Source organism: Labrus mixtus, chromosome 2 (assembly GCF_963584025.1).
Source record: "Labrus mixtus chromosome 2, fLabMix1.1, whole genome shotgun sequence".
NCBI lineage: Eukaryota > Metazoa > Chordata > Actinopteri > Labriformes > Labridae > Labrus > Labrus mixtus.
The window spans coordinates 22,860,386-22,882,242 of NC_083613.1; the positions used below are offsets into that span (position 1 = coordinate 22,860,386).

The following is a 21,857-nucleotide window of genomic DNA, read 5'->3' on the forward strand; positions in this document are numbered from 1 at the left end:
CGACAAAACAAAGAATGAAATAGGGGACAGTTTGTTGGTCATTTACATTTTTTATTAAATCTGTCAGGTTGTTTTAGACGGTCTCCTGGATGGGGGGCTCATAGCCATCAGCCCTTTCCACCTTGGCTCCAGTGTCATCACCTGATGCCTTAGCAGCACTGCCGGCACCACCCTCACCATGGAGCTCCATCAGTTTGCCCACTGTAACACAACACAAGTGACGTTAACTCAGGCATTAAAGTAACTGTCGAGAGCACTGACAAATTTAAGCAGCAGGAAGTTTGAAATGAACCATAGTAATGTAACCATACCCTTTACCTGCCTACAAAACTGACCCTTAAACTTGTCAAACTATTAAAAAACAGATTCCCCTTTCACACTATTTGAAAAGTTAATTTCTTATGTGGGAACATCAGGTGATCTCATTATATAGTAATTAGGCAATCATCTGGAGCCGAAACAGTTCTCATGTATTCCCACAAGTGGAGCGGTTATAATTAGTGTTGTAGTAATGTGATCACTTACACTCAAACTTGGGTTTTTTGAGCATCTTGACCTTGCGGACGTAGACGTCATGTAGAGGGTAGATGGACTGGCAGGCCTTCTCGATGTCCTTGCCAACACTGTCAGGGATCCTGGAATACAACACAATACACAACAATCAATACAAAAGAATAATTACAATTTATTTAGCATTTCCAGAGATGACATCAAGCCCTCATACGATGTTTTATTAAATCGAACATCAGCAAAATGCTCAAAATACTGAAGCTGGTTCCTAGAAATTATCCATAAAATGACATGCCAGTGTCCTGACAAGATTTGTTACGTGAAGCCAACAATAAAAAAAACTATGATGTTTTAACGTGCAATAGCCAAAACGTAAATCAATACTAGTACAACCCAAGATATGAGTTACTGGTATTAGAATTGTTAAAATACGTCTACACAAATTGCCATAGAGGGTAAAGAGAAACTGTACATGACTTACAGCTTGTTGACGACTTCCTTCAGATCGTTGGTCTGGACCTCACGGGTCATGATCTCCATCATCTTTTTGCGGATCTGGCGGACCTGCTGGTGCTGGGCGTAGGAGGTCTTTCTGATCTGGTTGGTGCGTTTCTTTGTGAAACCCACACAGAACAGACGCAGAAGGTAGCCGTCGGTGGTCTTCACGTCCACGTGGGCCTCGATCATAGTCTGAGTGGAAAGAACAAATCACTCCAGGTCAATCTTCAAAAAATCTTGGCAAATTCTCTTCAGCTGATACGCCATTGTGTTTGGTAAATAGATTCATTATATGCCCTGTAAATAAAATGTTTATAAACTTCTATATTTCACCTTTATCATATGATCATACCTCTTTCAGAAGAATATAAAATACAAACCAACACTTAAAAGTAATTTATTTTAAAAAGTTATTGAAGTGAAGAAAAAAAAACCTGCCAAAAATATTCTCCCCTCTATACCAAATACAAAAGGATCTTCTATTGGAAATGGTCAACCCAAATTCATATTTTTCATGCACTGCCCAGCCTCTGACTAAGCGCCAGAGAAAGTGAATCTGCATTGCATGGTATTTGACTCCAACAACATAGGGAGGGTCAAACAGACAATTCTTCTTCGCTTCCACGGCTAACATGGAAATTTGCCAGTATGTCCCAATGAGGTCCCTTTTTAATGAGCTATGCAGCAAATAGTTCTCAGGGCTTTTACAACTCACAATTTAGAATATAAAGCATGTTTTTCTTGGAATAGAAATTAACTCATGAATATGACCAAAAAAAGGGGAGTGGTTAAGCCTTTCATCTCATTTAAAAAGGATCTTAAAAAAATAAATTTCTCAAAGTCAAATATGCAAATTGAGACAGTTTCAATTCGATTCAGGCAAATTCCTCTGTCACATTTAGAGATATTTGTTGTACAAAATAGTACAGTAAGATTATTTTTTATTAACTGTTAGTGATTGAACTGAACAAAATCTATAAATGTTTACTTTCCTCCCAACAACCACGACCAACAGACCATGCATGGTCTTATTAGAATTAGGGCCTAACCGGTAGGGGACTTTGGGACGGATGCCGATATTGGGGAGAGAAAAGTCAGAAAACATCTGTGTTCGACCGGTAGAGATAGATATTCCCATTCATTGTGTTGATCACTCAAACGCAGTTATCAAACACTTGCGCAAAAATATATACATGGACAAGATGGTCACTCAACTCACTGTAAAGTAACTGCACATGTACGTGCATCACCGCTTAAAACTCTGGAGAGTGATAATGCATGTTGTAATCACTATAGCACACTGCTGGGGAAAGAGAACTGCTAGTGTCATAGTATGAAACTAGAATGAAATCTAGCAATATTGGCACATAGAGATAAAATTAGCCAATACTGATAGTCCCTTGATATGCTAATAGTATCGATAGGCTGATCTCTTCAAAAAACAGTTTTTGACCGATACCCCTGGAAGTAGATCATACATTTCATGACATGTAACCATCTCCCATGATACATCTATGAATGTTCAAAGGTTTAAAAAATTGCTTTTCCACTAACATTCAAACTTCACTTGTGTTCCTAAAATATGCTCAGGCCTACGGTGTAGACATACAAGGTCCTCCATGAACATTCATTGAGTTGTTCATGCCAGAATTCAAATTGACAGCATTAAAACCATCAGGATGATATCCAGCACTTATAATAATAATAAAAAAAAAACAATCTTTACCTGCCATTTCTTGACCATGGAGCACATCTTGTCGCGGGTCAGATCCATGCCGTGGAAGTTGGTGAGGCAGTTCTTGCCCTGAACATCCTCAGTGATGAGCTTGAACTTACGGAAGGCCACCTCGTCGTTCTGCAGGTCAGCGAGGCTCACCTCGAACACACGTCCCTTAAGACCATCAGAGGCGATTCCTAAGTGGTTAAAAAAAATATGCACAAGTTAGAAAACACGATTCAATCTCGACGATCAAAATGATCTCTGGAATCAGTAGGAACTCGGCACGGGGAGCATTAGATCTCTGAACATAATCAAACACTTACACATCATGTGCATCATGTGAGTTTATAAACTTTAACATTCATCATAATTTCACCCTATATAATCCTATTTATCCGGTCAAAAAACATTGTCTAAACCTGTGGTTCCCAAAGTGGGGGTCGCCAGCAACCAAGAGGGGGGTCGCGAGATGCCTTCCATAAAAAACTAAAAGTGGATAAATATATATTTTAACCATTTTTGTAAATATACAAAGAAGTAGTCCAATGTCATATAAGACAGTATCATTAAGAGAAATGGAAATGAAAATTTTAATTATTTTAGGATGTTGTATTATTTTGCGTTCCTAGTTTTTGCATAGGTTTATTAGTATGTGCGTGGCTGTCGCTACGTTATATACCTAACTAACCACCTTAAAGAACAGTGGGGGGATCCCCAGTTTCTGTCACCCTCTGTTTGGGGGTCACGACCTGAAAAGTTTGGGAACCCCAGGTCTAAACAATGTGGCGGCTGTGGCTCAGATGGTAGAGTCGTGGGTTCGATCCCCAGCTGAGCAACATGTCCCATGTGTCCTTGGGCGAGACACTTAACCCTGCATTGCTCCCGCTGCTACTGTGACGGTGTATGAATGGTGATGTACGTCGCTAAGTGAATTCTAACATAATTATACTGAAGACTTACTGGTTCCCTGAGTCCTGGTGACCAAGGTCTTGCCAAGATTGCGGATGTTGAACATGGCTGGTGCCTTGACATCATACCAGTCCTTCTTGGAAAAAGGGTCAACACTGCAGAGGGGAAACAAACAAAGATGAGTTAATTCTCTGCACTCGCAGTAAATCTCATGGACGACTGACTCGCTGCAGCCGGATCAGCACACTCTGCTCAGGGCAATGTTAGCAGCTTAGATATATAAAATACTGCCTGTTCAATTCACAAATGACAGCGACCACCTCATCAACGTTGACCAGACTATTCAAACACGTGCGTCTCACTCATGTTCTCCTTTCTTTACATTTAATTTAACTGTCGGCGTTAGACTGCCATGTTGACTGGAAAGCCATGCTAATTGATGCTAACATATGATAGCTCCAAGTATAAAAACGCTACTATTAGGCTCTATGCTCAGAACCTGGCTTCATTTGTATTTATTGTTCAGAAGGCAGAAGCACTAGGGTGAGATATAACAGCATACAACTTCAATAAATTATCTTTAAGACCTACAAAACAGCGAAGCATGACACAACTTCATACAGCGTCAGAGGCCGGCAACGACAGGGACCAGCGATAGCCCCATCTCATCCATCTAAAATCGGCTTCATCCTTCACATTTCTTGCAGCGAAATTGTACCAATGATAAAAGTAGAGTTAGATGAGTAAACCGAATGCTGAATTTGCTACTTACATCTTCTTTTTGGCACCTTTTTTGCCGCCTTTGGTCAGCCTCTTATTCTTGCCGACTGCCATGTTGGCTACAGGGAGTGAAAGAGGAGGAAGGACGAAATACCGCGAGAAATAAAGAGATCGACTGGCGTGGTGAGATTTGTCCTGTCTCGCGAGTCCTTGTAGCTTCTTTTGTCGCCCTCTGTTGGTAAATGGCCACTATTACGTTGGCTAAATAATAATTTGTAGGCTGTAGGTAAAAGCAAATAAATTACCTACTGATCAAAATATTAAAAAGTAATTCTATTTAACAAGTCGAGAAAGAACAAGTTAACCACTTTGCATTAGCCTTACTGAGATCAGTTCTCATGGTTAAAATCCTAATACTAGGCTTTATCTAATTTGAAAAGAAAAACAACCTCCAACAATATATTCATGGCTGTTTAAGTAGCCTACATTAATGACCAAGAATAATGTTGTCGAGAGAATGAAAGGGTTTAAGTTGACCAAAAAGGGAAAATACAACTCCATTAAATAGCCTATTGTTGCATGGACATAGGAGAACTACAGATACAAATACCTACAGACCTTAGACTACAGATACAAATTCAGTTAGAAATAAATACATTAATTAAAAGAAAACAGAGCATTATGATCAAGATGATCAAATGTCTTGATAAGGAAAAAATATATTTTTGTTTCCAAACCTCTGAATTTACATAAAGGTTTTTTTTAAAAAAGTGAATATTCATTTCACATACCGGTACTTTGGATAACAATAACAAATTCAGCGATACTTTGTATTGATTTAATATCACGGATACTGTAGATATTAATTTCTTCAATAATTTCTTTGATTATACAGTACAACCCAACAGGCACAACCAGTCTCAAGGTGTGTTCAGAAATCATGAAGGTGTGTGGCTTGTTATCCACCCACACTGTTATTGTTACAATAGAAAGAATTTTGTCTGTTGGTATTATTAATCCTGATTCAAGTTTTGTATTCATCCAGATTGTCTGACTAACCACCATTATAAAATTATGTGTTTTAATGAATGATTTGAATTCACCATGGTCACCATAAATGTACTTTTCTGTGCTTAATCTTGCAGACAGAAAATAAAGTACATGCATTTAAAGGAATTACAATTTTCTGCTCAGACAACTTTAGAAACATGATGGCAGGCAAAAATGTAAAAAAAATGAACTTTAACACTGCACAAGATGTCTGCTCGGAGACTCATTATCTCTGCAGAGCCCAATTAAAAACAATACAGCATGTTTCATGTCTAATTCAAAGGTCAGAAATAGTTATTCAAAGCATTATTTTAAAAAAAATGTACCTTTGGGCTGCAGTGAACAAGTTTGCTGATTTCAGGTCATGACTCCAGAGACGAGAACTGCCTGTGTCTCCTGGGTGGTGCTGCAGGCTTCCATGACTGCATAGTGTCCCCGAGGACACAGCTACACTTTACAGGGAGGTCAGTGGTAATGCTACTGCCTCTGTGACAACAACACTCAGAGTTTCTCAGCAATATCCTGCAGAGGATGAAGTCACCAGTATGAACAGACAGAGGGCAAATACATGTTTATTTCAAATCATAAAATAGAGAAGTTATAAACTTGCACATGGATTGAATTGTAATTATTTCATCTATGCAATAACAGATAGATGGGGATATGACCTATTATTATTAATCTACGTATACACCTCACATGCAATGGGTTGTTGTTGTTGATGATTTGAAAAGGCAAGCAAAGCAGAGCCGTCACTATGCTTTAATGTTTATTTTGCACTGCCTCGGGATGCAGACATCTGTCAATGAGCTGTTTTGCTGCACAAAAACAAAGCTCTACAACCAAAATGCTCTATAAAAATGTTTAACTCTTTTTCTCATGGATTAAAGCTCTGCACCCCCCCCCCCCCCCTCCTACAGTTAGTTTACCCCTGGGGGCTCTCAGTACAGTTCTGTTATGCTGGATTTAATGTTTGTCCACCGGCTACATTATGAAATGTTATCTTCTATCTACACTTGCTGTATGACATCTTTTTCAATATTAACATCGTATTCTGAAAAAAATAAAACAAAACCACAAGAGTTTCTTGTTCTGTCATTTAGTATCCCTTTCTACTTATAGGTTTTATAATATAGCATTGGTTTAACTACAGTCCTGCCTACCTGCTGCTGTGGGCTTAAACTCCTTAATCTATTGATGCTATGTGAGATTAGAGCAATAAAACACTTTAAAGTCACAATTAAGGTCTTCAGTGCACATGATATGAACTCTAAGAACACAAAATACAAATAGCCTATTATTGGGGTCACAGCCATGTTAACATCTAAATCAATATAACCAAAAAAAAAAACAAGAGACTTCTGTTTTCTGCTTTGTTGTCAATAAGTCATAACCAAAACAAAAAAATCAACGTTGCAATATATAGTTATGTGGTATAGATCAATGCATCAGATTATATAAACCCATACACTATTCAAAGTGTAGGCCTTTTAAGGCCTATTGTGCAAAGTATAGAGCAGTGATCTAAACTATCTAAACTAATGTTCCCTGTATCTTATAGCCTACTGGTAGTCCACACCATTTTCTACTGTAAATAAAATATTTTCTACTGTGCCAAATCGACTTTTTGTTTAAAGATGCACGAGTAAAGAAAACTGCAAGTAGCTTATAGGCAATATAAATTGTACACATTTAGTACAGTTGACTAGACTACTCGAGTAGCCTAAATGTAATGACTTACTTTCACCAAAGCCTCTTTATATCTTTTCAGATTCATGAATCCTAAGCCGCTGTAACTAAATACATATGGAATAGCTGTTCATTTGAACCGAGTCCCAGTGTATCATGCTAGAAAGCCACCTGAGCGGCACACCTGCCACAAGGGCTGAATAGACTCAGCTCCCCACTGCGCATGCTCTACTCACTCAAGGGCTACACTGTCATGGCGGTGGCGAGCCAAAGCTACCGGGGTAAATCAGGAAGAGACTGCGGCGCAGCTGGGTTAATGATGACATTTAAGCAAGTCTGAGGAGTTCGCCAGGGTGGACCGAGCAGACGTCTGTCCTCTGTCGACTTACACCGGGGGCTGCTGACGGACTTGTCCCCCCTGTCCCCGTGAGTTTTTGCCTCTGCACGGCGCGCTACCTGTCAAGAGTCCGTTGACTCTCCGACAATAGCAACTTCCAGCGCTTTACGGAGGTATTAAAAGTCACCGTATCCTCGTTTGCCTTTTTTTGACCCGAGCAGCAGAGGAAGAACCGTGTTAAGGACGAGCCCCCCCCCCCCGTTCTTCTTCTTCTCTCCTTGTTACCTGCAGCTAACTTCCTAACGGCTTCCTTCAACAACATTAATTCATCCGCCTGCTATCAAGTTACCGGAGAGAGGAGTAGGTTCATGTGGAGTGACATTTACAGACTCGGCGGTGTCATCGGCTAACAAATCCTCTTTGCGCCTTTTTTGTGCCCACTTTCTTGTCTTATTCGCTGAAACTGTTTTGAATGGGGAGGAACACGTTTGGCTTGTGTGCTTGTAGACTGTCGACAACTCAGCTGAAGGGGAGCTAGATCTCTCTTTCTCCTCCGACGTCGGCTGCACTGTCACCATCGGGAGGTGAACAGGTGCCTTACCTGTGAACACCACCTGCCTCGTCCTCCCTTTAGCAATGGCTAGCGAGGAGACAGCGGGTCATGATGGGCAGGACGGGAGACCGGGCGCGATGGCGCTTAACCCGGGAGTGCCCATCAAGGGGATAAGGATGAAATTCGCCGTCCTTGCTGGCCTGGTGGAAGTTGGAGAAGTTTCCAATCGAGACATTGTGGAGACGGTGTTCAACCTGGTAAGCTGATTATAAGAGCTCAGGATAGGCCTTAGATAGCAGCACTGTCAGGCTGTAGTAGCTCCACTCTGACATGTTTGGAAAAGTCTGACATCACCCTTATCTGCATACAAAGGCGTTCATGATCCTGCAACGCTGTACACAATTAAAACGGAATACTTTTAACATCACTTGCTTTAGTTTGACTTTATCTTGAGCTGCCCACATTGAAGTCGTATTCACAATTTATTTTTTTCCCAATTGCCCTTTTTCCCCTTAGCATATGGTAAATTGTAGGCCATTTTATTTGTTCAGTGTTGGCAAAATAGCTTTGTCTACAGTCTGTTAAACACTTACACAAACACTTGTGTGCCCAAAAATAGGCTCACATAATGTGCTTTCATATTGCATTTTATTTCTCTTCTTTAAAAATCTGCAGGCCCATTACAATGAAGTACTGTTTTTAATGATTTGGTCTCTATGTAACATTTCAATAACAAGGTTTGATGAACGAACCAACACTCTGTTCCTCAGTCTTTAATTAAATAAGACATAAATACCCATGTCAGCAGAATGATCATGGAAGAAATGCTGTGGAAGCAAACCAGCTGGTGCTTTTCTGACATATCCAGGTCAGGCACAGTGTGTGTTCCTTATCTGTCTACTACTACCTGTTGGCCACCCTTAATAGTCCTTACCCAGCATTGTTATGAAATTACTTTGCAGCACTTGAATGAGTGAAACTAAAAGCGGTGACGAGGAAGTTAATGCACGAAGGAGAGAGCGTGCTCAACAGGAGTTTGACTGGTTATAGATTGGGCGGAGGTAATGAGAGGGAGGAGAGGTGAAGGTGGAACCTGCAGAACTGCTTTGTCACTGTGGCAACACAATGGAGTCCTTTTTCAGGAAAGCCGAGGCTCATCCTCCATGTCTGTAGTCACACAAGTTTCCCCCTTAACCAACCCCCTTTTAGTGGCTGTAACTGTTGTAGAAACCCCTCTCATTTTTGAGGTTGTAGCACTGCATGACCTAAAGCTATTTAATCAAAACATTAGACAGCCAGTCGCTGTATGGGGACAGGCAAATATTGAATTTGCTGTGGAAGACTTTAGTACAAAAATGTTAAGTTAATTGCATTGTAATGAAAACACAATGCTTATTTTGTAGTTGAGGCCAGGATTTTCAGCTGACCAACTCTGTGAGGCTTATTATTTGAAAACAATAGTGACATTTCATGCCTCCTACTTGCGTTGTATTTCAACTGTAGATGAAATTGGCTGGAATTGTATTATAGAGAAGAGATGTTTATCACTAATGTATACATGTCCTTGAATTGTTTTTTTTTCAGTATGTTGTTATAAATGTGAGTCAGACAGACATGTGACTACCAACAGTTCCTTTAGATTTGTGATGCACAGAAGTATTGTTTTCTGTTTTGCATACCAAGGACAGAGTATCATCAACATCACTATCTTTTTAACTTTATTTCCATTCCAGAAAGGCCTTTTATTAAAGCACAAAATATATCTGCAAAGACAACCAGGCTTGACAAAATATCAGCTCGTGTTTCTTGGACTCCATGTTGAGTATGGTCATTGCCGTTTTAGAGCTTAAGGAAATGGTAACATGCATTTCTTTCATTACACTATTACTCTAATGTCCTTAGCTCATCTTTCCCTTTAGTAATTTATATCACCATATAGACAGACTTCTCTCAAGCTGCAGCTCATGTGCAGCCTTCTCACGGCATGAGTCGTGCAATGTATAAAGCAACCTAGTTTTCTAATAAGTGGGAGGATTATTGAAGTCTCATTTAGTCAAAGGTTGTACATCTACAATGTGGGTTTATTCATTTTAGTTGTCAATTCCTCCACACTAGTTTCACAAGCTATGTTTCACTTAAAGTGACAGTTAAGTTTTGGAAACCAAAGAGGGTGGAGTTGAAACTCCTCTGAAGTAGACTCTTTGTAATGACTTCAAGATACTAAAAGCTGTTGTCCTCTGTTTTTAAAATAAAAATGGGGAATACATCTGTTTGATGGAGTAGCCTTAAAGCACTGTTTTTTTTAACTGTAGTTAGTTAAACAATCTGTGAGATAATGTGTGATCATATGTGATTTTAATGAACATATAATGCTGCCAAGAAATGTTGGATGCGTTCTTGTGGACCGTGATTTTCCAGTAGATGCTTATGTTGCAGATTTACGCCATAGGTGTTCTGAAAAACCCACAAATGAACTTTAATTTTAGTGCTTGAGACTATTAAGTTGCCCTGCCAGTGTACAGTGGACTGAAAGGGATAAAAAGGATGCACCATCCAACATTTAAATCCTGATACCAATACCTATATCAGCCAAGGGCTTTGTGTCTTGGCTGAAACCCATCCAATGCTGCACTTCAGTGATCTTTTGTATATCTATCAGGCAACATCTGCTTGACTGAATCATTTCTTTCCAAACACAGAAAGTGTATCCACACAGACGGCTCACACGCTATCTTCCTTCATGCGGGTTGTGTAGTGCTCTCCTTGGGGCAAAATCGCATCCCAGCCCACTGCTCAGACATGATGTAAAATGCCAACAATGACATCAACATTAAATTGATGTCCACAAGACCTGCCCCATTGTCACAGACACCCCATTCCAGTTATCTGTTGTCTTTCTAAAATACCAATATCTGATGTCAGTTTTTAATTGATGCGTCCCTAAGATTCCCAACAAAGGATTGAACTAATGTTAAAATCTTAAATTTGATTAGATTTAATTAATACATAAGATTGGAGGTACTGAGACACACATTCACAGGTCCAATGTAGTTTGAAGGCAATACATTTAGCAATTGAGTATTTTTTCCTGTATAGAGACAATGTAATGAGCTTTACCTGTCTCTCTTACATTGGCTTTCGTTGTTTATTTTAAAAGAGTATACACACCGTCACCTATATTAGTCCACCCACTCAGGTGTAGACTCTTATGTTGTATGATCTGACCTCTTCCCAAGTGTGTGTGGGCGTGCATGAGCAACAGAGCATCAACCTCCAACCTCAATAGAGATCTAATGAACAAGAGTTATTGTTACTGCGGTTGCAGTACCTTTTTTATATGTGCATTTCAACCATTATTTGTCAAACTCAGGGTTATTACCATCAAACATGTAATGGAAACACAATTGTTCACAAATGAACAAACTGCACAGATTTGGTAGTAAAAAGCTCAGTTTAGCACATGAAAAACCATGGCCTTAAAACTAACAAAAAGCAATATCTACACTGAATTGAAGGACTAATAATAATGTGAAAGGGCTACTTGTAACTCCACAGAGAATCAGCGCCCTACTTCAAAGCCTTCTGCAGCTTTCTATCACCATCATCTCATGTGTGGCTTGTGGTATTAAAAAACAATCCCACACTGGTTTAGATTAAAAAAGAAAAGGGCAACAGCTTTAAGCGTTCAAACTGATTATATAGTATTCATCCTGAGTGAACAAAGCTGACCATGTAGTGAGCCAGGGAGAGTTGTTGGCTGTCTATCAAATTTTTAGTCCAATGGTCACTACTTTTAGCACTAGTCATGAATGCCAACTCTTGAGAAAATTTCTTGAATTCTTGGGCTGGGGAGTCAATGTTTGACTTAATAGGTTACATGTTTATTTTTTGTCTTTAAGGACAGGTAGCATACAGTCAGTGTGTGTGTGTGTGTGTGCGTGTGTGAATTACTGTGCTGCAAGTGGCAGTGCACAGTTTTAACAGGAAGCAGCATTGTGTTGTTTGTTTTTATTGGTCTGGCTAACCAAAAAAAAAAAAATATGCTGAAAGCTGCAAAGTGCAGTGTTAATGCTCTGCTGGGTTGTCTGCAACAATCACTGCTGACTGATGTATCCGTCTACTCTGATGTCATTTATGTCGACACTGAGGCTGGGTTAGCTTGGGGAACAGTTTGGCAGTTCATAATAAAAGTGCATGTTTATGCAAAAACCACTCACTGAGTTAGTATATGATAACACATAATGACATCCAAAAGGACACCTCAGTGTACAGTGTTAGAATATGAATGCTTAGTAAGTTATAATGTTCATAATGAAATGATAATAGAAAAAAACAAACAGCTGGGTTAAACCTGTAACTTATTGGAAATGTGTTCTTTACAGTGTTTACATCATTGCCGGCTTCTTCTATATTAACTTATGTGCTTGTTTTATGAAAAAATGGGGTCTGCTTTATCACGTTCTTGTTGGCTATAAATACTGATGGATTCTATTTGGGCTAATGCTAATGGCCCTGCATTAAACATATAAAAAAACTGTCATGTTCTTAGAAACGTGATGCAACTAATAGTATTACCATTTAAATATCCTTAGAATCATTAAATTGCTAGGGTGTTGATTTAACTCGGATGGTTGAGCTCACCCCTCCAAGTAAACAGACTAATCCCTCACTGCAAGGGTCTCAGGTGTGACCCCAGCCCTTTTTATTTACTCTCTTTTTCCCTGTAGTCTATCCTCAGCTGTTCTATCAAAATCAAGACAAAAACAATCCTAAGACACATTCAATTCCTTCATTCCACTGAGTAGAACATACCTAACACTGTAAACTAATGTAAACCTCTGTGAAGATGAGTCTTGTGACTCTTCTGCAAGATGACACAGGAGATGGTTTGGATTGAGCTTTGAAATGTTACTTTGGCTTTACCTGAAGGCAAGGGTCATACAACCTGCTGCTAGCTTTGTGACAGCAAGAGGAGACCAAAGCTGTCTGCGAACACGATTGTGTTCATGTCAATGTTAATATTGTGACAAAGTAAAAAAAAAAAAAATAGAATAAGATGATATAAGTGTCTAATTTTATGTCTTTTTGAAAATGTTTCCATGCCCATGGTGCTTTATAAGAAAAGGCAGTTATCTCTAGACCTGTCATAACTCAAGGTACATAAAAGAGCTAAATATTTGAGGATTGTAATTGGTAACCACCTGAAATAATGAAAGAACAGAGGTAATCTGGAGGTCCAGTACTGCTTTGTGAATGAAAAATTACGAGGTGGATGAAAATGCTTCAAATACAATGTCACCATCTTCAATGAAAAGTTTGTTTTTGGCTCAGAAGTAAAGCCTTATTTTCAAAGTAAAAACCAATCTTCACTTTATGCCTTCTAATTAGATTGGTAATGTACATTTTAATGAAAGCCGGTCATGTGTCCTTACGCAAATACTATAGCAGGTCACTTTCAATTCAATTCAAAAAACTTTATTTGTCTCCGGGGGGCAATTCAAAGGCACACAGAGCAGTAAATTAACAACAGTGCAAGTAAACGAAACATTTTAACCTAAATATAAAGTGTCAATTTAAATACAACTTTAAAGAGCCCATATTATGCCCTTTTTGGGGTTCATATATTTAATCTATGTACCTACTTTTGTACGTTCACAATAGCTAAAGTCTGAAAAAAGTGTCTTTTTTCATGTACTGCTCCTCCTTGCTCCCTCTACGCTCTGAGTCCGTCAGCTACACTCTGCTGAGCCCCCACTGTTAGACCCCACGTAGGCCAAGTCTGCTCTGATTGGTCTGCCGATCCACTCTGTTGTTATTGGTCAGTTGCTCAGCACGGTTCTCGGAAATGTCCCGCCTCTTTTACCGTATTGGGAATGCAGCCACTGGCTCCGTCCGGGTGGAGCATAAACATTAGCACCTTAGCACTACTGTGCTACCGCAGGCTACGGCATATCGCTGGTGTGCTACAGAAGTTAACGGGTGTGCAACATGAGCTGCAGGGCTTGCCACAACGAGCCAATGGGCTTAGATCAGTGATCTCACACTGGCAATGATGTCGGACTGACAAATTTTTATCGAGGGGGGCTAGAACCGAGCCTTACATGCAGCTAATGCTACAGCTAACAGGAGGACATAGGAGAAGCTGCTTTTCCGCGGACTTTGAATTTTTTCACATAGATGTGCCTAAACATGCACAGGACACTTGGAGAACACACTAAAGAGCATATAAAACCAGAAAAAGCATAATATGGGACCTTTAAATACAAACTTTAAATATAAACATTTTAACCTAAATATAAAGTGTCAATTTAAATACAACTTAAATCAATGGGTGTACTGTCAAAAGTAAAAAAAATATTTAATTAAACCATTTTGCTGTTGTAAGCACATACAGAGAATACCATGACTTTTTGTTTTCAAATGCAATAAAGCTATTTGTAAAGACTGAAAAGCTGTCTGAAGCTTTTGCACTGCTTTTTCTATGGGAGCTTATGTTTAGAACAGTGTTGTGAGCATAGAAGTTTCATTTTTCTTCGATGTCCTTACCCAGGTCATTAATAGAAATAGAGAACAAAAAGCTCCCAACATGGACCCCTGGGGGACGCCTTTAGTGATCTCGAGCAAATGGCTTGGAAAGATCTAATAAAGCAGCACAACGTTGTGTTCTGTCCAAGGCCCCAATAAGATCTAACATAGTACTGCAGGGAAGAATCATGCATATTAGCTGTTCACTGGAATTTACTATTTATCAGGTTATGAAATCTTCAAATTGATTTTACAGGCCTTACTTTTGGTATCAGTAGCTAGGAGCTATTTCTGCCTTTACCAGTGTGGAACCGATTACCGCCTGCTGTTTAATGAGATATGCTACAAACCCCAAGGTATCAGCCAAGTTTCAATACAAGTGTTTGAGTTATATTTGGCAGGGTGAGAGACCTTTACAGACCTTGAAAAATATATTTTCCAGTTACAACTCGAAGTATCAATCCCTGCGGGTAGTTTAGGTTGTTTTTGCCAAGACTCTTTGTGTTTTGGATTAAATATGCATAGGTTTTTGCTTATTCCTCTTATGAAAAAGAATGCATTAGGAAAGTGGAAGTGATTAAGCCTTGTTAGTTATCAAATGTGGCATTTCAAATCAATAATCACAGCAAGGTGGTAAGTACTGATTATTTTTATTGTCAGTTAAACTGTTGATTATGTTCTAGATATCAAATAATGATTTTTTTATTGTATAAAATGTCAGAAAGGTGGTGTAAAATGTTTATTAGTGTTTCCTAAGGACGAGGACAATGTCATCAATTGTCTTTTGTGCTCAACCCAATTATTACAACCCAATTAAGTTTTATGTCATTGTGGAAAAAAAGTAACAGGGAAATGTTCACATAAGGTGGAATCAGAGTCTTCTTCTTTCTATCTTTAAAAAAATACTCAGACCAAATAGATTACTACAATAGTTGATTGTTGATTTGATAGTTTATCATACATCTATGAAGCTCCTCTCCTTTGGAGAACTTTGGAGTTTTGACCCTGTGGCTCAAGATGGCACAGTTCCCTGATGCGCACATGATGTAGACAGGAATGCAACACACACAAACAGTTGCACACAATAACAAAAGTGGTAGGGGAGTGTGGGCGATCCTTGTCCTCTCTCCAGGCATGCTTTGCCCTCTCTGGCTGTAACAAAGAGCCCTCTAATCTGACACATGAATGAAACCCTATCTTCTCCTCTCAGCTGTCTATTGCATCAGACCTAATCTACTATCACACCTTTTCCCCTTTCTTCACTGCGGTTAGAAGCACTTGAGGTCTGTAGTCAAAATAAACTGACTCTTTTTATAGACTGACAGGGTATGAATTGGTTTAATTTCAACATTAGCTACGAAGCTCCTTGTCTCCCTATAGGTGACCTTTTTATTTGCCTAAACAAAAAAAGGTAAATTTTTGCCATGTGTATATTTTGAATTGCACTATAACAGCAGTGACATCTCACTGACGGTTACAGTCGTAGAATCATCACAATGAGTAGTGGTTTGGTGAGAACCGCAAGTATAGTCAGCCTGCAGTATTGCTGGAACTGGTTCTTTATGGCCAGTACCGGTACTGGTTTTCTGCTATACCTGTATTGTATGGTAATTGTATAGTGTTGTTGTTCAGCCCCCCCAGCCGATCAGATAATGCACCCACCCTGCCTCACCACCTGCTGTGTGCTTACAAACCGCCACAGGGCCCAAGGGTTGAGTAATGTTTGGTAGACGTATTGACCCTAACCCTATGAGTCTGCACTGACTTCAGTCGTCACAAATTCTGATATAATTATTTTATAGAGCTTCAGATTCTTTTTGGACTTTTGATGGTCTGAAATATCTGCATAATTTACTATAAGTTCTGCTCGTAACAGCACGTATTTCAGTTTAGATTTTCCGGGAAATATTTGTGATGAAAATTTGATTGGTGCTTAAAAGCTCGTCTAATTTTTAATTGTGTTGACTATGGCACAAAGAATGATCAGCCCGCTTCATTGTACAGGCACGTTTCAGATGGAGCATGATTGTAATTATTAATTGGCTTGCTTTTGGTGCACTTATTTGTAGACAAATTATTTCATACTCTTATTTGTAGAATAATTGGTTTCTGTTTACAGTTGGTAAACATGGCAAGAGAATAAAGACGTCTTCCAGGTCAATGTTTTAAGAGAGAGAAATTCAGTGTTTCCTTGAATTTCTGGTTTTAAAGCTGTTACAGTAAATATCAATTATTCTGTGGCCATAATCCTTTGAAAACAGGTTCAAATATATCTAAATATAATCTGTGGCTTTTTCTCCTTATTGGCTTTCTGTAAAGTAATGCCATATTGTTATAACAAACAGCAGATCCAATTCCCCATTCAAAGCACTTATCTTTACCTTCACATGGTTACAGAAGGCTGAGTGTTAAGAGATGGATAAACCAGTCACACGTCATTTCTCATCTGTCATTGCATCAGCCTGTTTTTAGGAAACAAGGCCAGAATGGAATCTACTTCTTGGCCTATATCTCTCCTCGAATTGTTTCTTGTATAAACAGTGCCAGCTCACAAAGGCACATTAACAAAGAGCTATGTCTGAGGACAATGAGAAAACAGGAACTGTTGGTGGAGACTGTCCAAGAGAGTAAAGTCTGGTCACAGGGTCAGAAAGAAACCACTCCGTTTAAATTTGTTTGTAAGTAGACTTTTTCTGTACCATTCACAGACTGGCTAAGGTCAGGTCACCAGTTAAGAGAAGCACTATTTCTTACACTTTGTACAAGTGCTTTAATTGAAGAGAGTGCTTATAAAAGTGATGACAGTAAGGTCTTTATATCATCCTTTCGGAAACACTGATTAGAAAGAAATGATTATTCTGACAAAGATACCTAAAGGACAGATTTTTTTTTTTTTTAAATGGCCAAAGATACAAAACTATCTTATCTATCTAGTGACAGAGAGGGAAGGTTAGAAAACACTTCCTTTATATAATCCTAATTGAACCTTTCCTTTGGTACAATCTGTGTCTTACAGTGAGAATTATATGGATTCTCAGTGGATGTCTTCTTAAATTTTGAAGTAAATCATTTATCTAGGATCCTCTCTTGAGATTAAAAACTCAGCTAAAATGTCTAAATAATCCTATTGACGGACAATGAGAGATACCAGGACTTTGCAGGGGTTTAAGAAGGCTTAATTGGCACTTTTATACGTTTGGTGAGTGGAGCTTTTTCTTTTATGGGCGCTTTTTCATGAGTGCTGATCAGCCGGCATTGCTTTTCTATTTGATTTATTACCTGCTGTGTGGATGGAAAATCTCCCACCAGTGGTTGTATGCTACAAAAAGAACAACCTCTAGTGTATCATGAATGCCCTGCTCTGCTGCAGCCAAAGTGTGACCAAAGCCAAATGTGAGGAGCTTTAAGGGTTTATGAAGCGGTGTCAAATTAATATTGATGCCTCTGTTGAGCTATAAAAGCAAGACAGTCCACCAGCGAGCATCTTTACAGTTTTTTTTTTTTTGTTAGGCCTTTTATTCACTTTCACCTGGTTGGATTTTTACAAGTGATTTACTGCACCGAGATCAAAAGAGCCTTTGTTAACATTTTCACACAGAGTAGAAAGCCTGTAAGCGTGGAAGGAGAAAGTAAGAGGAGATTATTTTAAGAGAATGTTTTACATGCGTGAAGTACAAGAATCAGCAAACCGGTAAGACGGGCTGTTTTGTCCGCAGGGGATTCCAAAATCAACACATATCAAAAGAGCTGGGAGGAGCTTTCATTTTGACATAATCTGACAAATTCAAACTTTAATTGACATAATCTCGTCTAGTGCGGCTTTATCTTAACGCACATACGCACATTGCACATACGTACTAATTATACCTCACTTGGATTTTGAATTATCCCTCCCTCCGCACACCTATTGGTATTTAAGCTGCTTATTCAAGACGATGTAGGAGGTTAAACAGGGACATCTCAGGCATGCTGAATTTTATTTCCACTCACAACTCTTCACTGAATGAGTAGCACGCCTTCGAAGAGTTGTTGTTCCTTTAGTTCATTCAATATATACCCCAGAGTCTCCTCCCAACTAATACTCTGCTCCAAAGGGAGCTGTCTCCTGGCAGCGTTACCTTCTTTAACGTCTTCACTGACTGCCTGTAGTATTTGTTGGACTTTGTAAGCCAATCATTGATATCATAGTCTTATAAATCCATATGTATATTTTAAGTTTAGCAGATGTTTTTTTTATATTCTTAAGTTATAAGGACTAAGTTCTAAATAAATATTTGCCGAAAGCCTAAATATTCTTACTCTAGAGCTCCTTTAATTTCTATCATAGTATTGATGTTGTGCCATCCTTTTTGGCTGTGCTACTGATGTTAAGCCAACTCAAGCTATTTTCACACACTACTGTTTTTAATTAAGTTTTCTGGACAGTCTGCCCCTGAGATGTTCCTGAGTAGCCTATTCATATAAGTCTCTCTAAGCTTTAAGATGCAGGGAAAATCTGAGTCCATCCCTTCAGTGACAGTTTTTGCCTTTTTCCATACAAGATCACACAGGTCGCGCACTGGTTGTCTCATATAAATGTCATCACTTATACCCACTCACTTGTGATGAATTGTCCAGAATTTCACATCAAAATTTTGAGGAGTAGTTTTATTGTTGTGTCAAAACACCTTTATAATTTGACAAGTCTGTCTGATTTCTTTGGGGCAATGGGCTTGCAGACCTGAAAGCTGTCCTGATAACTACTTATTTCAACGGATGTTGCAATGGATGTTTCTTTTTCTTTGCTAAGTGGTTACTTTCATTTTAGAATTTAGCGCACAGGGCGCTGAGCAATGAAAACGCTGAAGTAAATTTTGTACAAAAAATGGACGTAGAAAACAGCGCTACTGGACACAGATCCTTAAGCTCTTAAGTAGCATCTTAAATGTTACTATGTGCTGCTTTTTTTGTCATGCACAACTGTAAATAAAGTATTTTGGATTTGGACTGTTGGTTGGATGTAAACACTTTGAAGACATAACTTTAGGCTCGGGATGTGTAAAGATAGATTTTAATTTTTTAACCATTATATTCTACATTTAATCGACTTAATGTCTTATAGACAATAAAAATTATTGTAAATTGCATCCCCGTATAAATTAATTGATATAACATGCACTGTTATTCATTACGTCACATGCAAACATGACTAATGTGCCCTTGTGCCAGAAGTGTGGTAATATTGACATGCTGGAACACTAAAGCAGAGCTGTTGGCTACCAGGTGGCAGTATTAACCTCCTGGCCTGCTATCTTCTCTTCACAGTAGGGGGTGTAATGATATGCTAATGCTGCTTGCCTGCTGGCCAAGACTCACTGTTGGCTGATGAAGGAGGTGTGAATATTAATAAAATGAAAGGCTGCTACTGTTCTGAAAGAAGTATTACGTTGAAGCCTTAAGGTGCCGAATCACCTTGGTCCCTGTGGGGGAGAGTTGTGAAGGGAAACACAATGTCTCTCTAAATCTGATCAACAAAGCTGAACAGGTTAAATGCCAAGTGGATAATTCTCAACACAAGTGTCTTCATTTTCTTAAACCTTTTCCCCTGTTCTTTGATGAATTAATATGTTTTACACTTTATGGTTTAAAACACCCATAGATATCATATAAAAAGTTTGGAGTAGATAATTAAATGGCTTATTGCGATGGAACTGGAAATCTAGCATGTGGGACATTGTCATATGGAGCATGACCCCCCCCCCTCCCCCCAAAAAAAAAAAATAATAATAATAATGATCTTTTTAATTCAGGGATTTGCCCATCATTCAGTAAGATTCACTTTATGGTATGGGCAAAATAAGTAAGTTTTAAGTTAATCTTTCTTTGTTTTTTTAGTTATTAGTTCACCCCTTTTTCAATAATGTACAAGGGGTAGTAGGCACATAAATTAAATATATGAACCCATAAAAGGGCATAATATGACCCCTTTAAAGACAGGACACGACAGTGCCTATTGATTGATGGTAAAGATAAGGTATCATGTCCTAAATCTTTTATACCTTCAAGTGTGCTGCGTCAAACTACCGGAAAAAATAGTGAAAGTAAAGCCAACTAAATGCTACTGTGCTTTTTAATATTCTTTAGCAGCGCATGGTGCTGAAATGAGACAAGCAGGAGATGAAAAGTAAAATGACTTGATGAAAACCATAATTTTCTTTTTAAATCAAAAAGTATTCACTGCAAGACTTTTTTCTTCAATACAATCAGGAGGCAGTGAAAATCTAAAAGACGAAACATTCATTAGTTCTTTTTTTTACTGTGTTGATTGGGTGTTGACTTTAAAAAAAAAAAAAGTAAACATGTTTTGTTTTGACTCTACTGCAGCTCCATTGCACACCTAATGAATTGTTCAAGCTAATGTCCAATTCTATTTCTTCTTCTATCTTCAATAGATCTCACACTTGCAGGTAAACACAATGCTCTGGTACAAATTTGTTGTTGCACTGAAGTTATGGCGAATAAACGCTGACATTTATTTTCATTTATTGTGTTTTATCACAAGAGAAGAATAATACACACAGAAATGTGAATAGAATAGAGGCCCTGTATCTTTTCTTCACTCGTATTGTTTGAGCTCTCCAGAGAACAGTGCTGCTGACCGTTGTATGCTTCCTCTCCCCTTGACCTCTTTTTACTCTTTGCATCAGCAGCTTATGTGTGTCAAGGTCTGCCATCCAACCTGTAGGGTTTAAAGGGAACAGTCTATGCTTTATATATAATATATAGAACGGTAAATAGGAATGCAGCCCATTAACAAATACAGCACAATCAAATATATAGCACAATATGAACTGTTTGACATGCAATAGTTCTTATAAAATCTGTGCCTTTCAACAACTGATGCTTCCCGCTGTAGTCCAATGTCTCAGCATCTTGTAAAACCACAAACTGAAGCTCCACTTCCTGAGTGCTGTGATAGTACTGTGATAGTGCTGTGATAGTGCTGTGATAGTGCTGTGATAGTACTGTGAGCCTCTATAATCAAACTCATTTCAAAATAACATCCTGCTTCTTTTTACCCTATCAGCTTCGTTCTGACTTAATTTAATGTCACCCTGAAGTTACTTATCAAGATCTAAAACTGTTCTAAAGAAATTGCATTTATAATATTGCCCCTTTTTTAAATAGATTTTGAATGACTTTTATTATCAAACTGGCTATTTGAAATGGCAACAGAAGAGTTTGTTGCCAAATGGTTTTCAGATTTAACAAAGTTATACAAAAATGATGAGGCTTATTCACTTTATTTTTGGTACATTGGTACATTTGAAATCATGTGACATTTGTCCGTTGACTTTGTATGAACA

The 21,857-nt window shown here is 38.6% G+C and overlaps 2 protein-coding genes across 5 annotated transcripts in view; one reads left to right on the top strand and one right to left on the bottom strand.

Annotated features, from left to right (window-relative positions):
• Nucleotides 1-30: 30 nt before the first annotated feature.
• rps3a (ribosomal protein S3A) lies at nucleotides 31-4,568 on the bottom strand. Its single transcript, XM_061057083.1, has 6 exons — nucleotides 4,410-4,568; nucleotides 3,689-3,792; nucleotides 2,735-2,922; nucleotides 992-1,200; nucleotides 526-635; nucleotides 31-201 (listed from the first exon to the last, which is right to left on the bottom strand). Exons 1-6 carry the CDS (start codon nucleotides 4,469-4,471, stop codon nucleotides 74-76), a joined length of 801 nt encoding a protein of 266 aa, XP_060913066.1. The 5' UTR covers nucleotides 4,472-4,568; the 3' UTR covers nucleotides 31-73.
• A 2,792-nt stretch (nucleotides 4,569-7,360) lies between these two features.
• The window catches only part of lrba (LPS-responsive vesicle trafficking, beach and anchor containing), a 187,996-nt gene continuing 173,499 nt past the window's right edge, over nucleotides 7,361-21,857 (top strand). For 3 of the 4 annotated variants that reach the window (XM_061057010.1, XM_061057019.1, XM_061057038.1), the window contains exon 1: nucleotides 7,361-8,243. In XM_061057010.1, coding sequence (XP_060912993.1) covers nucleotides 8,070-8,243 — 174 coding nt within the window. In that variant the 5' untranslated portion in view covers nucleotides 7,361-8,069. The remainder of the gene's footprint in view (nucleotides 8,244-21,857) is intronic. The other variant, XM_061057030.1, reaches the window with a different exon arrangement.